Genomic DNA, 15,338 nt, shown 5'->3' with positions numbered 1-15,338 from the left:
TATTTATATATATATAAAAAAAAAAAAAAGAAATAGATCATGAACAATAATATTCAACAACCTCCTGTAGGTCTCCCTCCCCCTCAAGGTAAGAATTTGAATCTTTTTTTTTTTTTTTCCAAAATTCATTATCTTCTTGTTTATGATTCTAGATCTTGGGCATATTTGCAATAATTTTCTTTGGATTTGATCTAATGGAATTTGGGGTTCCATCTTTTTGGATTCTGCATGTGATATTGATTAGGTTATCCTCCACAAGGTTACCCAAATGGAATATATCCTCCACCACCGCCAGTATATCCTCCTCAGGGCCAGGGATATGCACCAGGTTATCCTACACAAGGATATTACCCTCCCCAACCCCAAGGTTACCCTCCCATGGGATACCCACAAGGTTACCCTCCTCAGAGCTGCCACCCCCCTCAGTACGGTGCACCACCCCCACCCCTACATGGACATGGACATCCTAAAAAACAAAAACAAAACCAAGCAGCTACTGGTGTCATGGGCGGATGGTACGTACTGCATGCATGTAACAATATGTTTCTACGAATTCAGTTGAGCACACATTATTGATATGATGCTTAGATATAAACGTGAAAAGTATCACTCAAGTTCAACAAAAATATCACATTCTTAATCTATAATTTCAATAATTATCACATTCTAAATGTATAATCAGAGGCTGCTCAATAATATCGGTGGCTTAAAGTCAAAGTCTAATAAGATATCATAAACTTTGTAATTAAAGTAATGCATATGTTTATTTAAAGTTCACATTTCTAATATTTTTGAGATGCAAAATTACAAAATTAATTCTTTCAAGTACTTTTTTGGTGAGAAGTAGAAACAGTTGATTCAGAATATATAATCGAGTTAAAATTGAAAAATAAAATCAAAATAAACACAGAAAAGAAAAAAAGATAGAATATAGGTAAAGAAGGAAAAATCAGAACCGATAGGGTAGGTATATGTACTAATTAATGAGAGATTGAAACCTAAGCTGATTTATTCGTTCGATCATTTGAACAAGCTCAACCAATTTTATTTTTTTAAATTAAAACCTTTTACATAAAAATTATATATTATTTATACTATTATCTAAAGCACGAAAATCCAACACAAAATGTCTAACGAGTTTTCTATCCTCCATAAGTATTACACGTTGGACTTCTTGTACTCATAATTTAACCTTTCTAATACAGAATATCGATCGGCTTATTTATCCTTCATAAATATTGCATGTTAGATTTCTTGTATGCATTATTTAACCTTTCTATTTAATGCATAATTATTTACCACAAGATAACTACAATCTTTGTTAAAATATTACAATTAATTTTAAAACTTTCATATTTCCTTGTGTTAATTATCTAACTTTTTCAATTAGTAAAACATAATTTATTATTTCCTTGCATGGTTATGATATTAGGAATATAGTAAATCTCATTTCTAATATTTTAGAATTTCAATTAAATTACTTAAATCTTCCTATATGTTAGTTCAACAATAAAAATCAAGGTAGTGTATTGACAAAAATGGCTATCTTGGATTTGTGAAATATTTACTTGTCATATACAGTAATTTCTGTCTTATAGTATCCGTGTGTACCAATTTCCAAATAATAATAATAATAATAATAATAATAACAATAGCAATATTTTCGGACGCCTCTAACTCTTGGGGGCCTAAAGCAAAAACTTTAGTGGCTTTATTCTTGAGTCAGACATACGTATAATTAGTTTTTAAAGTACAATGGTACTGAAAAATATTGAAGCACGTCAAATTAATTTGCCTTCCTTCCCGAATACCATTCTCTTATTAGCTTGTAATTTGATGTTTTTCATGAGCGAAAAATGGGCTAATGATTATTAATTTATTATGTAGTTTGGCTGCTATATGTTGTTGCTGCCTCTTAGATGCATGCCTTGAATGAAGGGTCAGTAGAGAAAGTGATTTACTTTGTGCAAGTGATCTGCAACAGAAGGTGATGCCCATGCATAGGGTTATGCATGCTGGAAGGTGATGCTCATGTATTAGGGTTGTGCATGCTGGATCGATCATCGGAAAATCTAGCTTTCCTTTTTGTAAATGTCTCGTCATCGATAGACAATTTGAATCTCGATTTCAGAAATTATCCTGATGTGGTTAATATACAACGCGTTCAAGTAGCTATTCAGTTAATACCTTGTTATATACATTCTGAGAGATGCATTAATGTGGATATATAGTAAAAATTTTGAGTTTGCTTCAATTTATCAATCGTCATGATAAATGTGAATCATGAAAAATATGATACACCTTGGAATTTTGAATCTAAATAATTCTTTTTTTTATCGATTTTTTATTGTCTCTTTGCAACCCCTAAGTTACTACCATAACACAAAAGTTTAGGAACATTATGTTGATTCAAGATCAAAATTTGTCTTTCTTTCCCGTTGTGTATCCGTGAACTTAATTGAGATTTGTGAGAAAACGCTAAACAATACTAGTATTACATACCTTCAAGAAGAGCAAAAAATATTGGACGTCCTTTTTATGATAATGTGATTAAAATACAAAAGGTATCTCCTCCCTGCTTCCTAAATCTAGTTGTAGACAATAAATTGTGTCAACAAAATAAATCGAGACCGAAAAATATCGCAACAATTGTAGTATTTGATTTCAAATATTTCGAGCGTTACAATCTCTCTGAATCCTCTGATTCTACTTTTTAATCTATCTATATATATCTATCTATCCATACTATATTAAAAGCACGAAGGCCTTTAGCGAAATGTCGTTCGCCCTTTTTACCCCTTAAAATCAGATTTTATATGGGTAGAATTGTCATTTAATTATTTTTTACTAATTTTTAGGACTTTGAAATACACTAGAATTTTAATTATTAAGTGTTTCCTTATTTAAACTATGTAAAAAGTTCTAAAAATTTGAATTTCAATATCAAATAAGATTTTACCAAATCGATTGAACCAAATACTATTTGATTTCCCCTTTAATTGTCGTTCGTTATTGTGCGTGTTTATGTGACTTTCTTTTTCTAACTTTTGCCGTAGGTTTTTTCTTGCATTATCTTTTTCTTGATTCCAAGAATATTATTTTGTTGTGTCAAGAGTCAAGATGACTCATTAATTCATTAGTGTTATAAATAGAATCCTATTTACGGTAAATGTCCATATTTAGAGAGATTCTAGGGTTTATTACTTGGTGGCTAAGTCAACCTCTCCCTATAAATAGAGGGTTCTATTCCATTGTAATTCATCCCAAAATTCAATAAGAATTTCCTCTCTCTAATTCTCTGCAATATTGTTCTTGTTCTTTTATTGTTTCATAACACGTTATCAGCACGAGACTCTACCGTCTCAAGAAGCTCTTTGAGAAGATTAAGGTAATTTTTCTCCTCTTTTTAATTATGACTGACATTATGAAAAGAAAGTTCATTGCCCTTGAAATTTCGGGCAAGAACTATATGACACGCACTACAAGAAAAACGGCTTTTAAGGAAGGGAAATCTGGTCCCTAAAGATCTAAATCTGGTCCTAATACACCAATTGCGACAGGAAAAAGCTGGTCGCACCCCGTCGTAATAGCTTCCGCCGCTAAAGGTCAACAACGACGGGTTCAGAAATCTGGTCGCTAAATGTTTTTAGAGACGGACAAAAAATCTAGTCGTTAAATACTTTTAGAGACTACATATCTCGTCCCAGTAGGCGCTTAAAATATTATGAAAAATATATATTTTTCCGTCGTTAAAAGGTTTTAGCGACCACTCTTCTCCTCCCTAATAATCGATAAATATATTATGAAAAATATATATTTTTCCGTCGTTAAACAATTTTAGCGACCATCATTTAACTGGTCGTAACTTATCCTTTTGAGACAAGTAACAGTGGTCCCTATTTAAAATAATTATAGTAATTTTAACGACCGTATTTCTTATCTTTTATTAACCAGAAGTAGTATGTGTTATTTTATAAATAAATATCAAATTGCTATTGAAAAAGCTAAATTTAAAAAGGTAAATATATATAATATATAAATAAAGTTATTAATTACAATGTTAACATCCCATGAAGTTAGTTTCAATATTTGCTCAACACCTTAACAAAAAAACTTACTAACATCCTAAGCTTGACTATGATGTCAAGTTTTACATAACCATCCTAACAAAATAATAATGAGCTTGTGTATCTTCCAAACATGAATCTTGACTTGTAGCTTCAATCTTCAAAACCTGTGTTAGAATAGTCATGTAAATAGGAGTAAATAAATAACCCTAATCCAATATATATTAGGAGTAGGACATGTTATGTGTGTATATATATAGGGCTCATTGTAACATATGTCAATACATCAATAATATATTTTCTCCCGTGCTTTCTTACATGGTATCAGAGCTACGGTGAGAAATTTATCGTTGTGCGTCATTCCAGCGATATCCGGGAAGAAAGAACTCAGTCACCGTGCAATTTTCCGGTGACCTAAGTGACTTATTGCGTCAAAGTCACTAATTAACAGTGTTGTGCAAAATCCAACACCACCACAAGGTTCCCAAGAGAGATCCGACCAAACCCCAGAAAAAATTACCGGAAAACAGTCACCCACGTGCCGTCACGCGCCTGTCGGAGCACTGTTTCCGGCGGCGCGTCTGTCCCACGCGCCGGCGCGTGAGACCCCTTCCTGTCAGATTTCGGCTTCGCTCCTTCAGGACAGTTGGATCGCCCTGCAATTCCGAGCCTGTCCATATTTTTATTTTTTAATTCCGACCACTTTGAGTTTTTCCGGCGACTACACTGATTTTTCCGGCAGCTACAGTACTTTTCCGGCAAACACAGTGTTTTCTTCATCTGTTTCAGAGAATTTTCAGTTGATTCTTTTTGTTATTTGGTGATAATCCAACCATGTCTTTGGGAGTCGATGCTTTCGGGTCTAGAAACCCGGGTTCTGGCAGTTCCGGTGTTATGATTACCTCAGAACCTTTAATGGGAGGTTCAAACTACTTAGATTGGGCTTCATCTGTCGAGTTGTGGTGTAAAGGTCAAGGAGTTCAAGATCATTTAACAAAAAAGGCTAGCGAAGGTGATGAAAAGGCCAAAACACAGTGGGAGAAGGTCGATGCTCAGTTATGTAGTATCCTGTGGCGATCTATTGATTCCAAGTTGATGCCCTTGTTCCGTCCATTCCAGACATGTTATTTAGTTTGGGAAAAGGCTCGTAATCTATACACTAATGACATATCTCATTTCTATGATGTAATATCGCAAATGACAAGCTTGAAGAAACAGGAATTAGATATGTCTACTTACTTGGGACAAGTTCAGGCAGTCATGGAAGAATTTGAGACGTTGATGCCAGTTTCTGCTAGTATTGAAAAACAACAAGAGCAACGACAGAAGATGTTTCTAGTTCTTACACTCGATGGACTCCCTAATGACCTTGATTCAGTACGTGACCAGATTTTGGCTAGTCCAACCGTCCCCACAGTTGATGAATTATTCTCTCGATTACTTCGCCTTGCTGCAGCACCTAGTCACCCAGTGAGCTCATCACAGACACTTGACTCATCTGTCCTCGTATCCCAATCAGTGGACAATCGGGCATCTCATACTATGGAGAATAGGAGGAGGAGGTCTTGTTGGAAGATCTAGACCCAAGTGCTCCTATTGTCATAAACTTGGACACACTTGTGATGTATGCTATTCTTTACATGGCCGCCCAACCAAAAATGCTTATGTTGCTCAGACTGAGACTACAAGGTAACCAGGGATTTCTTTATCTGAAGGGGAGTTAAATAATGAGTTCCTTCAGTATCGAGCAAGTAAGCAGACATCTCACAAGTAGCTTCTGTTGCTCAGACTAATGCTTCTGTTGCTGGTAATTCTTTTGCTTGTGTTTCCCAGTCTAGTCCCTCCTGGACAATGGGTTGTGGACTCAGCCGCTTCTGATCATATCTCGGTAATAAATCACTTTTGTCAAATATTGCGTATTCACAGTCTCTTCTACTGTTACTTTAGCCAATGGGTCCAAACCAAAGCAAAAGGAGTTGGACAAGCGAATCCCCTACCCTCTGTCACTCTAGATTCCGTTCTCTATGTCCCTGACTGTCCTTTTTAATCTTGCATCTGTTAGTCGTTAGACTCGTGCCCTCCATTGTGGTATATATTTTATTGATGATTCTTTTAATTATGCAGGACCCGCAGTAACATGGCAGACGATTTTGGAACAGGACTTGAATCAAAGGGCTTTACTACCTTAACTCCCTAAAATCCTCCAAGGCATGTCTAGTTACAGATCCCGGACCTAATTCACAGACGTTTAGGACATCCAAGCTTATCCAAGCTTCAGAAGAGTGGTGCCTGGTTTGTCTAGTTTATTCCACATTAGAGTGTGAGTCATGTCAGCTCGGAAAACATACCGAGCCTCCTATCATGTAGTATTGAGAGTCAACGTAGAGTCTATTTTTTCTTAGTTCACTCTGATATATGGGGTCCCAGTAGAGTCAGTTCAACCTTGGGATTTCGTTATTTTGTTAGTTTTATGATGATCATTCAGATGTACTTGGATTTTCTTTAATGAAAGATCGTTCTGAGTTGTTTTCTATATTCCAGAATTTTTGTGCTGAAATTAAAAATCAATTTGGTGTTTCCATTCGCACTTTTCGCAGTGATAATGCCTTAGAATATTTATCCTCTCAATTCAGCAGTTTATGACTTTTCAAGGAATTATTCATCAGACCTCTTGTCCTATTATACCCCTCAGCAAAATGGGGTTGCAAGAGAGAAAGAATAGGCACATCATTGAGACTGCTCGCACACTTCTCATTGAATCTCATGTTCCGCTGCGTTTTTGGGGCGATGCAGTTCTCAACAGCTTGTTTATTTAGTTAATCGGATGCCTTCCTCTCCCATCCAGAATCAGATACCGTATGCAGTATTGTTTCCCCATCACCCGTATACTCTGTTCCCCCTCGTGTTTTTTGGGAGCACTTGTTTCGTTCATAACCTGCCCCTGGGAAAGAATAAGTTAGCTCCTCGTGCTCTCAAGTGTGTCTTCCTTGGTTATTCTCGTGTTCAGAAGGCTATCGTTGTTACTCACTTGATCTTCGTGTACTTTATGTCCTCTGACGTCACATTTTTTTGAGTCTAAACCTTTCTTTACTCTTCTGACCTTTCTGACCCCCTTGATATATCTGAGGTCTTACCTATACCGACCTTTAAGGAGTCTACTATAGCCTCCTCCTTCACCTTCCGCCACAGAAGTCTTACCCGAGTTCTCCTATAGCTCCTCCTTCACCTTCTGCTATAGAAGTCTTTATCCATTCCAGCCGTTGAGGAGTCTAGTGTGCCTCCTCCCTAGACTCCCTGCCACAGGAACACCACTTTTGACATATCATCGTCGTCGCGACCCAGCATCAGGTCCAACTGATTCACGTCCTGCACCTGACCCTGCTAATACTGCGGACTTGTCTCCTCTTAATCAACGATTGCACTTCGGAAAGGTATACGGGCCCACCCTTAATCCTAATCCCCATTATGTCGGTTTGAGTTATCATCGTTTGTCATCACCCTATTATGCTTTTTCTATCTTTTTGTCCTCTGTTTCCATCCTAGTCTTACAGGTGAAGCATTGTCTCATCCAGGATGGCGACAGGCTATGATTGACGAGATGTCTTGCTTTACATACGAGTGGTACTGGGAGCTCGTCCCTCTTCCTTCAGGTAAATCTACTGTTGGTTGTCCGTTGGGTGTATGCAGTCAAGTTGGTCCGGATGTAAGGTTGATCGTCTTAAGGCTCGTCTTGTTGCCAATGGATATAACTCAGATATTGGCTCGATTACAGTGATACCTTCTCTCCTGTGGCTAATAGCATCAGTCCGCCTTTTCTACCATGGCTGTTGTTCGCCATTGGCCCCTTTATCAGCTGGACATTAAGAATGTCTTTTTACACGGTGACCTTGAGGATGAAGTTTATATGAGCAACCACCTGGGTTTTGTTGCTCAGGGGGAGTCTCGTGGCCTTGTATGTCGCTTGCGTCGGTCACTTTATGGTCTAAAGCAGTCTCCTCGAGCATGGTTTGGTAAGTTCAGCACAGTTATTCGATAATTTGGCATGATTCAGAGTGAAGCTGATCATTCTGTATTCTATCGGCATTCTGCCTCGAGTCTCTGTATTTATCTGGTGGTCTATGGTTGACGACATTGTTATTACCGGCAATGGACCAGATGGTATTACTAAATTGAAGCAACATCTCTTGCAACACTTTCAGACTAAGGATCTGGGCAAACTAAAGTATTTTTCTGGATATTGAGGTCGCTCAGTCTAGCTCCAGGTGTTGTGATCTCCACGAAGTAGCCTTAGATATTCTTGAAGAGACAGGAATGACAGGTTGTAGACCGGTTGACACTCCGATGGATCCGAATTCTAAACTTATGCCAGGACAGGGGGAGCCTCTTAGCGATGCTGCAAGATATAGACGGTTGGTTGGTAAATTAAATTACCTTACAGTGACAAGACCTGACATTTCCTTTTCTGTGAGTGTTGTGAGTCAGTTTATGGATTCTCCGTGTGATAGTCATTGGGATGCAGTTGTTTCGCATCTTTCGGATGTAAAATCAGCTCCAGGCAAAGGTTTATGTTTGAGGGTCGAGGCCATGAGCAGATCGTTGGATACTCAGATGCTGATTGGGCAAGATCACCTTCTGATAGACGTTCTACGTCTGGATATTGTGTCTTGGTAGGAGGAAATTTGGTGTCCTGGAAGAGCAAGAAACAGAATGTGGTTGCTCGGTCTAGTGCAGAAGCAGAATATCGAGCGATGGCTATGGCGACATGTGAGCTAATTTGGATCAAACAGTTGCTCAAGGAGTTGAAATTTGGTGAGATTAGTCAGATGGGACTTGTGTGTGATAATCAAGCTGCTCTTCATATTGCGTCAAATCCAGTGTTCCATGAGAGAACTAAACACATTGAGATTGACTGTCACTTTGTTAGAGAAAAGATACTCTCGGGAGATATTGCTACAAAGTTTGTGAAGTCGAATGATCAGCTTGCAGATATTTTCACCAAGTCCCTCACTGGTCCTCGTATTAACTACATATGTAACAAGCTCGGTACATATGATTTATATGCACCAGCTTGAGGGGGAGTGTTAGAATAGTCATGTAAATAGGAGTAAATAAATAACCCTAATCCAATATATATTAGGAGTAGGACATGTTATGTGTGTATATATATAGGGCTCATTGTAACATATGTCAATACATCAATAATATATTTTCTCCCGTGCTTTCTCACAACCTGTAAGCACAAAATTTTGAAAAGACGATGAATGACAATTGGTAAAACAAATATACGTAAATTTACACTAGCAATGGTTAAACCGCTTACCCCAAAAGCAGTCTAAATTCATCAGGTATTATCCAGTAATATCAACAAGGCTACTGGAATATAAGAAAATTAATTAGAAAAGTTCTAGAGACTTGGATTTAAAATTGCACAGTAAAAAGTAATGTGCAAAAGGGAAAGAAGAATCAGAGAATCAAAGTGAATCTTTAAATGGAGAACGAAGAAAGTTTGAAGCTTGCAGTTAAGCTCACTATAACAACTTGCCTCACAGTAGCCATTTTCATATTCATAGCAAAGAGTTTCCATAAGTTAGAAAACAGAGCAGGAAAAAGCAACAAAAGAAACATTCATGTTATCTAAATGCAAAATCAAACCTCAATCTTCTTTCGAACGAGTTTTTGCCGATAACTCATATTCTCAATTCAACACCTCAAACTTGCCAACAACAATGATACAATACAATTTATATAATCGGCCTTCGGTTCGATAAATCCCGCTACTATAACTCGGAATTTACCATTCAAGAGAGTAAGCCAAGCTCCCTTCAAAATTATGGTCATCCTAAGAAACAAATGAAGTAACTTTAGGATTAGCCCGTGGGACATATTTTAACATATTTTAACTCCATAAGCTCTGCAAGCCAGCAGCAGCAACAAGGTAGCTGGGAAATCAAATAAGACGAATAATTCACTATAAAGCAAAATAACATCCAAGTAACCCTGTAATTGCTTAAAGGGAAAAGGATATAGACTTATGAAGATAGAAGGCAAATATGAAATACCACCCATAAGAAAAGAGTTGTTAGATTTCCTTCATTCAAGTTTACAGAGGATATTCTAATTTATAAGCAAGAGGTGATGAATTATTATCACCATTTACAGTTCCAATTGGTTGATCAAATAAGTATACATCATTTTTAGAGTGATGGAAAATTAAGGATATCTTCTTTTTTGTCCTCTATAAGATAGGAAAGAATGTATTTATTATATTTCTTACAATACATAGCCATAAAGGAACAGAATAATATAAAGAAGAGATAATTCTTCAGAATTAAAATATGGAAATACAAGTTTATTTTTCAGATTGCTGAACTTCCCAAAGAAAAGTAACTGATGTCAAAGTACAGGTGGTCTGAACAACATCAAAGTAGCAGAAAGGTTTATTAGATTAAACACAAATATTTTAATGCATTTTTTACCACCTGCAACACGGGGTTATCAGTGTATGATCAAGTAAGAGCAAAGTATAGCAATCTTATAGCTAAGATGAATGAAGATGAAACGTCAAACACTTGAATTATAACTTGAATATAAAAACATAAGGGCCTTCTAATATAGCTGACAGGGCCTCGTCTGCCATAGTGTTTAATTTGAAGGAATATTAATGCGTGAATGCAACAGAGATAGCAATAAGATAGAAATGACTATATAAAAATCAACTAAAAAATTAAAAAGTAGGGTATATTGTTACTAACTTGGTCAGCATACAAAAATAGTAGTCATTCAGTTGAAGAAAAGGTTGAATCTTTTATACGAACCCTGCTGTTTCTGATGCGTCCTAGCACAGGAAATTCTGCCATCCCTAAGACTTCAGCTCTCTGAAATGAAGATAAAAGAAACAATACACATCAAACTTGACTTAGCCATTCCCAATCTCTTTTGGCTGGAAAGAAACAAGTTTTTCCACTTCAGTTCTACCATCAGCTTCACAGTAACCACAAGTTATCATGTAAGGGTTCCTTTACTTCTGCCTATGGACTTTTTTACTCCTCATTGCTTAATCCAATCAATAATTAAGAAATCCGTCCTTTTAACAACTACATTAAGTAGGCAACTGTTAAGCTTGCTCAGCACATCTAAATTTACTTTAGCTCTTATATCATTGTTTTGGAGCCATATATGGAAAAACATAAGAAGCTCATTACCCGGATGAGATATGGCAAATCAAAGTTGCAGATGTTATATCCAATTATGATATCAGGGTCAACTTCCCGTATAAAATCCTGCAAGTCAAGGGAATGTTAAAATAATAAGTATATTGGTTACTTGTAAAACTAATAGTTAGAAAATCTCTTTTTATGGTTACTTAAGTATTCTAGAACAGTGTTATGCAGTCACGCAAACTAAAGTATGAGAGACTGAAATGGGATATCCAAACACCTTATGCTCATGTTAACTTTAAAAGGTCCCACCACCTCCTCAGCGCCAATCAAACAAGATTCATATGTCCATATATATTCGATATAATATTACCTAATACACTTATACTTAGTGCATAGTACAGCGTAAGTATATATATTATATATATATACGTCATATTCGATAGAATATTACCTAATACACTTATACTTAGTGCATAGTACATCGTAACTATATATTTTATATATATATATATATATATACGCCTTATTCGATATAATATTACCTTAAGTGAAGAAAAAGTTGCTTGAGGACGGCTTACATTATTTGAAAACGATATCCTGGTCTTTCTGTAAATGAATCGATGTAATTGTTCTGCAAATCAATCAATTTTAATTGGCTTCCATAGTTGGACGCAATATCCAAGGTTCCATTGATTTTGTTTCCCCTCAAGATGCTTTCATAAGGAACCACCTCATGGTCATAAAATTGAAATGCAAAATACAGAATCATATACTAGATTACTTCATGTTCCTTAAAAACTTTGTTACATTACTATCACATAGCGCGAAAAGAGAATAGTTGCAAGACATGCACCATGGATTAAAGGTAAAAGGACACTCACACTGTCTGCAACTGAAAAAGATTGAAGAGGGTTGCCGGAATTTCTCCTTGAAGTTGAGTGTTTTCCATTACCCTGTGAGCAGTTTAATTTATGAGGTGCATAACAAATTCTATGAACCAACTCCATTAGGATAAAACAGACGCTCAGATGGATCTGAGTTCCGCAGGGCCATGTGCACTCAGAGATAGATACACACATGCATGCAGAGAGAGAGGGAGAGAGAAGTGTACAGAGTCGTCAATGACTGCAAGGTTGAAAACCACAGTGGAAAATCAGCTGAGCTAAATGTATTATTGCTCATATCTCTGCAAAACATGATCATAGGACACTAATGAAAACTAAAGTAATCAAAAGACATAATCTGTAACATGACAACATGAAGATGGATGTATTCTCTTAGCAGAGTAGAGTTTCAATCAGAACATAAGTACTCCCAAGGCATTGTAAGTCAAGGAACTTACAAGTAGTTGAGGGCATTCATGCCAGCAAGATCAGGCAAGGGGCCAGTGAATTCATTGTTTGATAAGAAGCTGCAAGTGATATGAAAAATTTATAGGGGGTCTGATACACTCATAAAAAAAGAGATCATACCAAGGTTATATTAGCATGTCTTTTGTCTACTCACAGTTCACTCGTACGCGTGAGATTATTGAGGGTTGATGGAATCGATCCATCTAATGAATTCCTGTCAAGACGACTACAGCGTACATGGATATCCAGTTAATAAATTTTTCCCAGGTAATCAAAAGTAAGAAAGATGGCACGATTCTGGAAATACTTACACCACCTCCAGAGTTTTCACAAGTCCTAATGCAGGGGGTATTTTTCCAGTAAGCTAGTTATGCTCAAGCAGCCTGTGCAATTACCAAACACAAACAGAAAAAACCATTAGCCAAACGTAAGTAGTTTGCTACAAGTGTCAGCTCTAGCACCGTAGCATAGGGCTGGGACAATAATGTGTATGGAAGACAATAGGATTTTTATAAAATTAGGGAAAGGAGTTTACAAGTTTAAGATAGCTGCTGAAGTATTCACAAAGCTATATGAAAAATGAAATCCAAAACCATAAGAAGGAATCTGTGGTACTGATGCTTAATATAATTTTTATATAAATTAGGAAAAGCTATATAAAATCTGATTGCTTAATATCATTCCTTGACCAGCAGACATGGTAGAATTTTTAAGCCCTTGTCCTCGTCCCTTCCCTATAGCACCTGGCGAAAAGAAATCAGATTACTAACACTTAGGCATTTAAATCCAGTTATGCAAATTAAAAATACTACATTTAAAAAATCTCACTTGATTCAATTGTTTGGATGTATTTCTTAACTAGATCACTAGATTGAGGAAATAAACTGTTAGTTGGCATATTCTCTTTCTCAACCAAAGATCTAAGTCCTCGTCCCCGTCCTTTTCCCTTTCGTATAGCACCTGGCGGGATGAATGCATATTTGGCGACAGTCTTCATAGATGATCCCACCTCATTTTTAGTCTTTAATGGTTTCATATTGAACCTGCCAAGAGCGAAAAGTAAAAAATAATTAAAAATCAAGCATTTCTTTTGGACACAAGATATTAATCTATAGACATTTTATCGTGAATGTGTGTACATATATGAAAGATCTGTTACAGTTCGAAATATTAAATTTGCTACCCAATCACTAACACATGAAATCGTGTTTTAACATCCAGAATCCATAATGTTAAACTCCTGGATCCGCGCTCGAATGCTTGAAGAGCAACCAGAAGAAGTAAAAGTCACAAGACAAAGACTCGCCAATTGAAAACAAGGGTGAGGTTGACTACATTAGACATGAAGGCCAGGATTTCTATCTCAATTTCTAGAGTGAATATAGCAAGGTCATATGATGGATTGGGCGTGAATATAAACCAATTGGGTTGACTCCTGTCAAATTTCCTTCTTAATTCCTAACCATAACCATAGCAAAAGAAAACAATAGAAATTAAAGTAGTAAGTGTAATATATAAGAAGCTTTTTCCAAGGGCTCGTGGTCTTTGATTCCTCTACATTAACCTACTGCTACATACCAGTAATGCCGTCAAGACTCAACCTCTACGAGCTGTAGATAGCTGTCTCAATATTCTCCGTGTGACCCTACCATCCCCTAACCCACCGAGCATTAATCTTCCCCTGTGAAATAAATTAGGCTAATCTCTTTTTGCATTTTCTTGCAACTCCTTGCCATATACCTTCCCCCGAACTACAAACATGAACAAATATGAAGATACCTTTACTCTGTTTGAAGATTAATTCTTCAGATACACAATACGCTACAAACATGAGTATACTTCATAGAAATCAAATTATCAAATTAAGAATCCAAACCCAATAATCTTTTAATTGATTATACAAAAGAGAAACGAAATTATGAAACGTTTTACCAATCTAATGTTAGAGAAGAAGGAGAAGAAGAACTTAGAGATGAAAAAGAGGAACTCAGAAGAGGAGGCATACCTGGGTTTCGCAAATGAGCGAGGTTGAAACCTAGGGTAGACCTGCGATTCACGATCACGAACTAACAAATTTGCAACCTTCGCTTTGAGAAAACACAGATTTTGAGAGATGGATAGAAGGAGGTAGCACCTGCGTTGTGTTGATTAGAGACTAGGGCAGAGGAGATATGTTCTGGGAAAACAAAGAGTTTCTTTAATTATAAAATTTTTTAATTTTAGTATATTAGTTTTAGCGCCTATTCTTTAGAAAAGAATAAATTTTTAAGATTTTAGTATTATTTTTGGCGGTATTCTCTCACGCTGATGGCCCCTCAAATATAATTTGGGATCAGTTACTAATTTTTTTAGGGACCAGATTTAATACCTTCCCAGTAAAATACAGCATTAAGGACCACAATATAATTTCGTTCCAATACATATACTTTTAGGGACGAGATTATTAACTCGTCCCTAAATGTTGGTCGCAGATAAGGCTTTTTCTTGTAGTGATGGGTGTTGGATGCTGAAATCCACTTAGATGCAATGGGTCTTGGAGACGCCATTAAAGACAAAAATAAAGCATCCACCCAAGACTGTGCTAAGGCCTTGATTTTCTTGCGCCATCACCTTGATGAAGGGTTGAAAATTGAATATCTCACAGTCAAAGATCCACTTATTTTGTGGAATGGCTTAAAAGAAAGATATGACAACTTAAAGTTGGTCACTCTTCCACAAGAACGATATGATTGGGCTCATCTGAGGATCCAAGACTTTAA

General features: G+C 36.5%; 1 protein-coding gene and 1 long non-coding RNA gene across 10 annotated transcripts; one reads left to right on the top strand and one right to left on the bottom strand.

Annotated features, from left to right (window-relative positions):
- Positions 1 to 2,254, top strand: LOC109220396 (cysteine-rich and transmembrane domain-containing protein A-like). Its single transcript, XM_019384868.1, has 3 exons — positions 1 to 88; positions 245 to 515; positions 1,888 to 2,254. Exons 1-3 carry the CDS (start codon positions 40 to 42, stop codon positions 1,934 to 1,936), a joined length of 369 nt encoding a protein of 122 aa, XP_019240413.1. The 5' UTR covers positions 1 to 39; the 3' UTR covers positions 1,937 to 2,254.
- Positions 2,255 to 4,012: 1,758 nt separating this feature from the next.
- LOC109220397 lies at positions 4,013 to 14,772 on the bottom strand. 9 transcript variants are annotated; one of them, XR_002067079.1, is made up of 12 exons: positions 14,585 to 14,772; positions 13,408 to 13,622; positions 12,891 to 13,322; positions 12,734 to 12,805; positions 12,570 to 12,638; positions 12,339 to 12,413; positions 12,109 to 12,180; positions 11,270 to 11,347; positions 10,820 to 10,942; positions 9,720 to 10,006; positions 9,388 to 9,440; positions 4,013 to 4,234 (listed from the first exon to the last, which is right to left on the bottom strand). It is a non-coding gene; the product is annotated as an uncharacterized LOC109220397 (long non-coding RNA). The 9 variants fall into 9 exon arrangements; XR_002067078.1 differs by lacking the exon at positions 4,013 to 4,234 and adding an exon at positions 9,277 to 9,297; XR_002067080.1 differs by lacking the exon at positions 4,013 to 4,234 and adding an exon at positions 9,278 to 9,297 and having other exon boundaries at positions 9,388 to 9,437.
- Between the last annotated feature and the right edge of the window lie 566 nt (positions 14,773 to 15,338).

This window comes from Nicotiana attenuata, unplaced genomic scaffold (assembly GCF_001879085.1).
Source record: "Nicotiana attenuata strain UT unplaced genomic scaffold, NIATTr2, whole genome shotgun sequence".
Taxonomy (NCBI): domain Eukaryota; kingdom Viridiplantae; phylum Streptophyta; class Magnoliopsida; order Solanales; family Solanaceae; genus Nicotiana; species Nicotiana attenuata.
This window is presented reverse-complemented; position numbering and strand designations above follow the sequence as displayed.

Bases quoted from the DNA above. Each gene is read 5' to 3' on its own strand.
- LOC109220396 (XM_019384868.1), top strand. From the start codon at position 40: ATGAACAATAATATTCAACAACCTCCTGTAGGTCTCCCTCCCCCTCAA. The intron at 89-244 runs GTAAGAATTTGA...GATATTGATTAG, and splicing joins AGGTCTCCCTCCCCCTCAAG to GTTATCCTCCACAAGGTTAC. The intron at 516-1,887 runs GTACGTACTGCA...TTTATTATGTAG, and splicing joins ACTGGTGTCATGGGCGGATG to TTTGGCTGCTATATGTTGTT.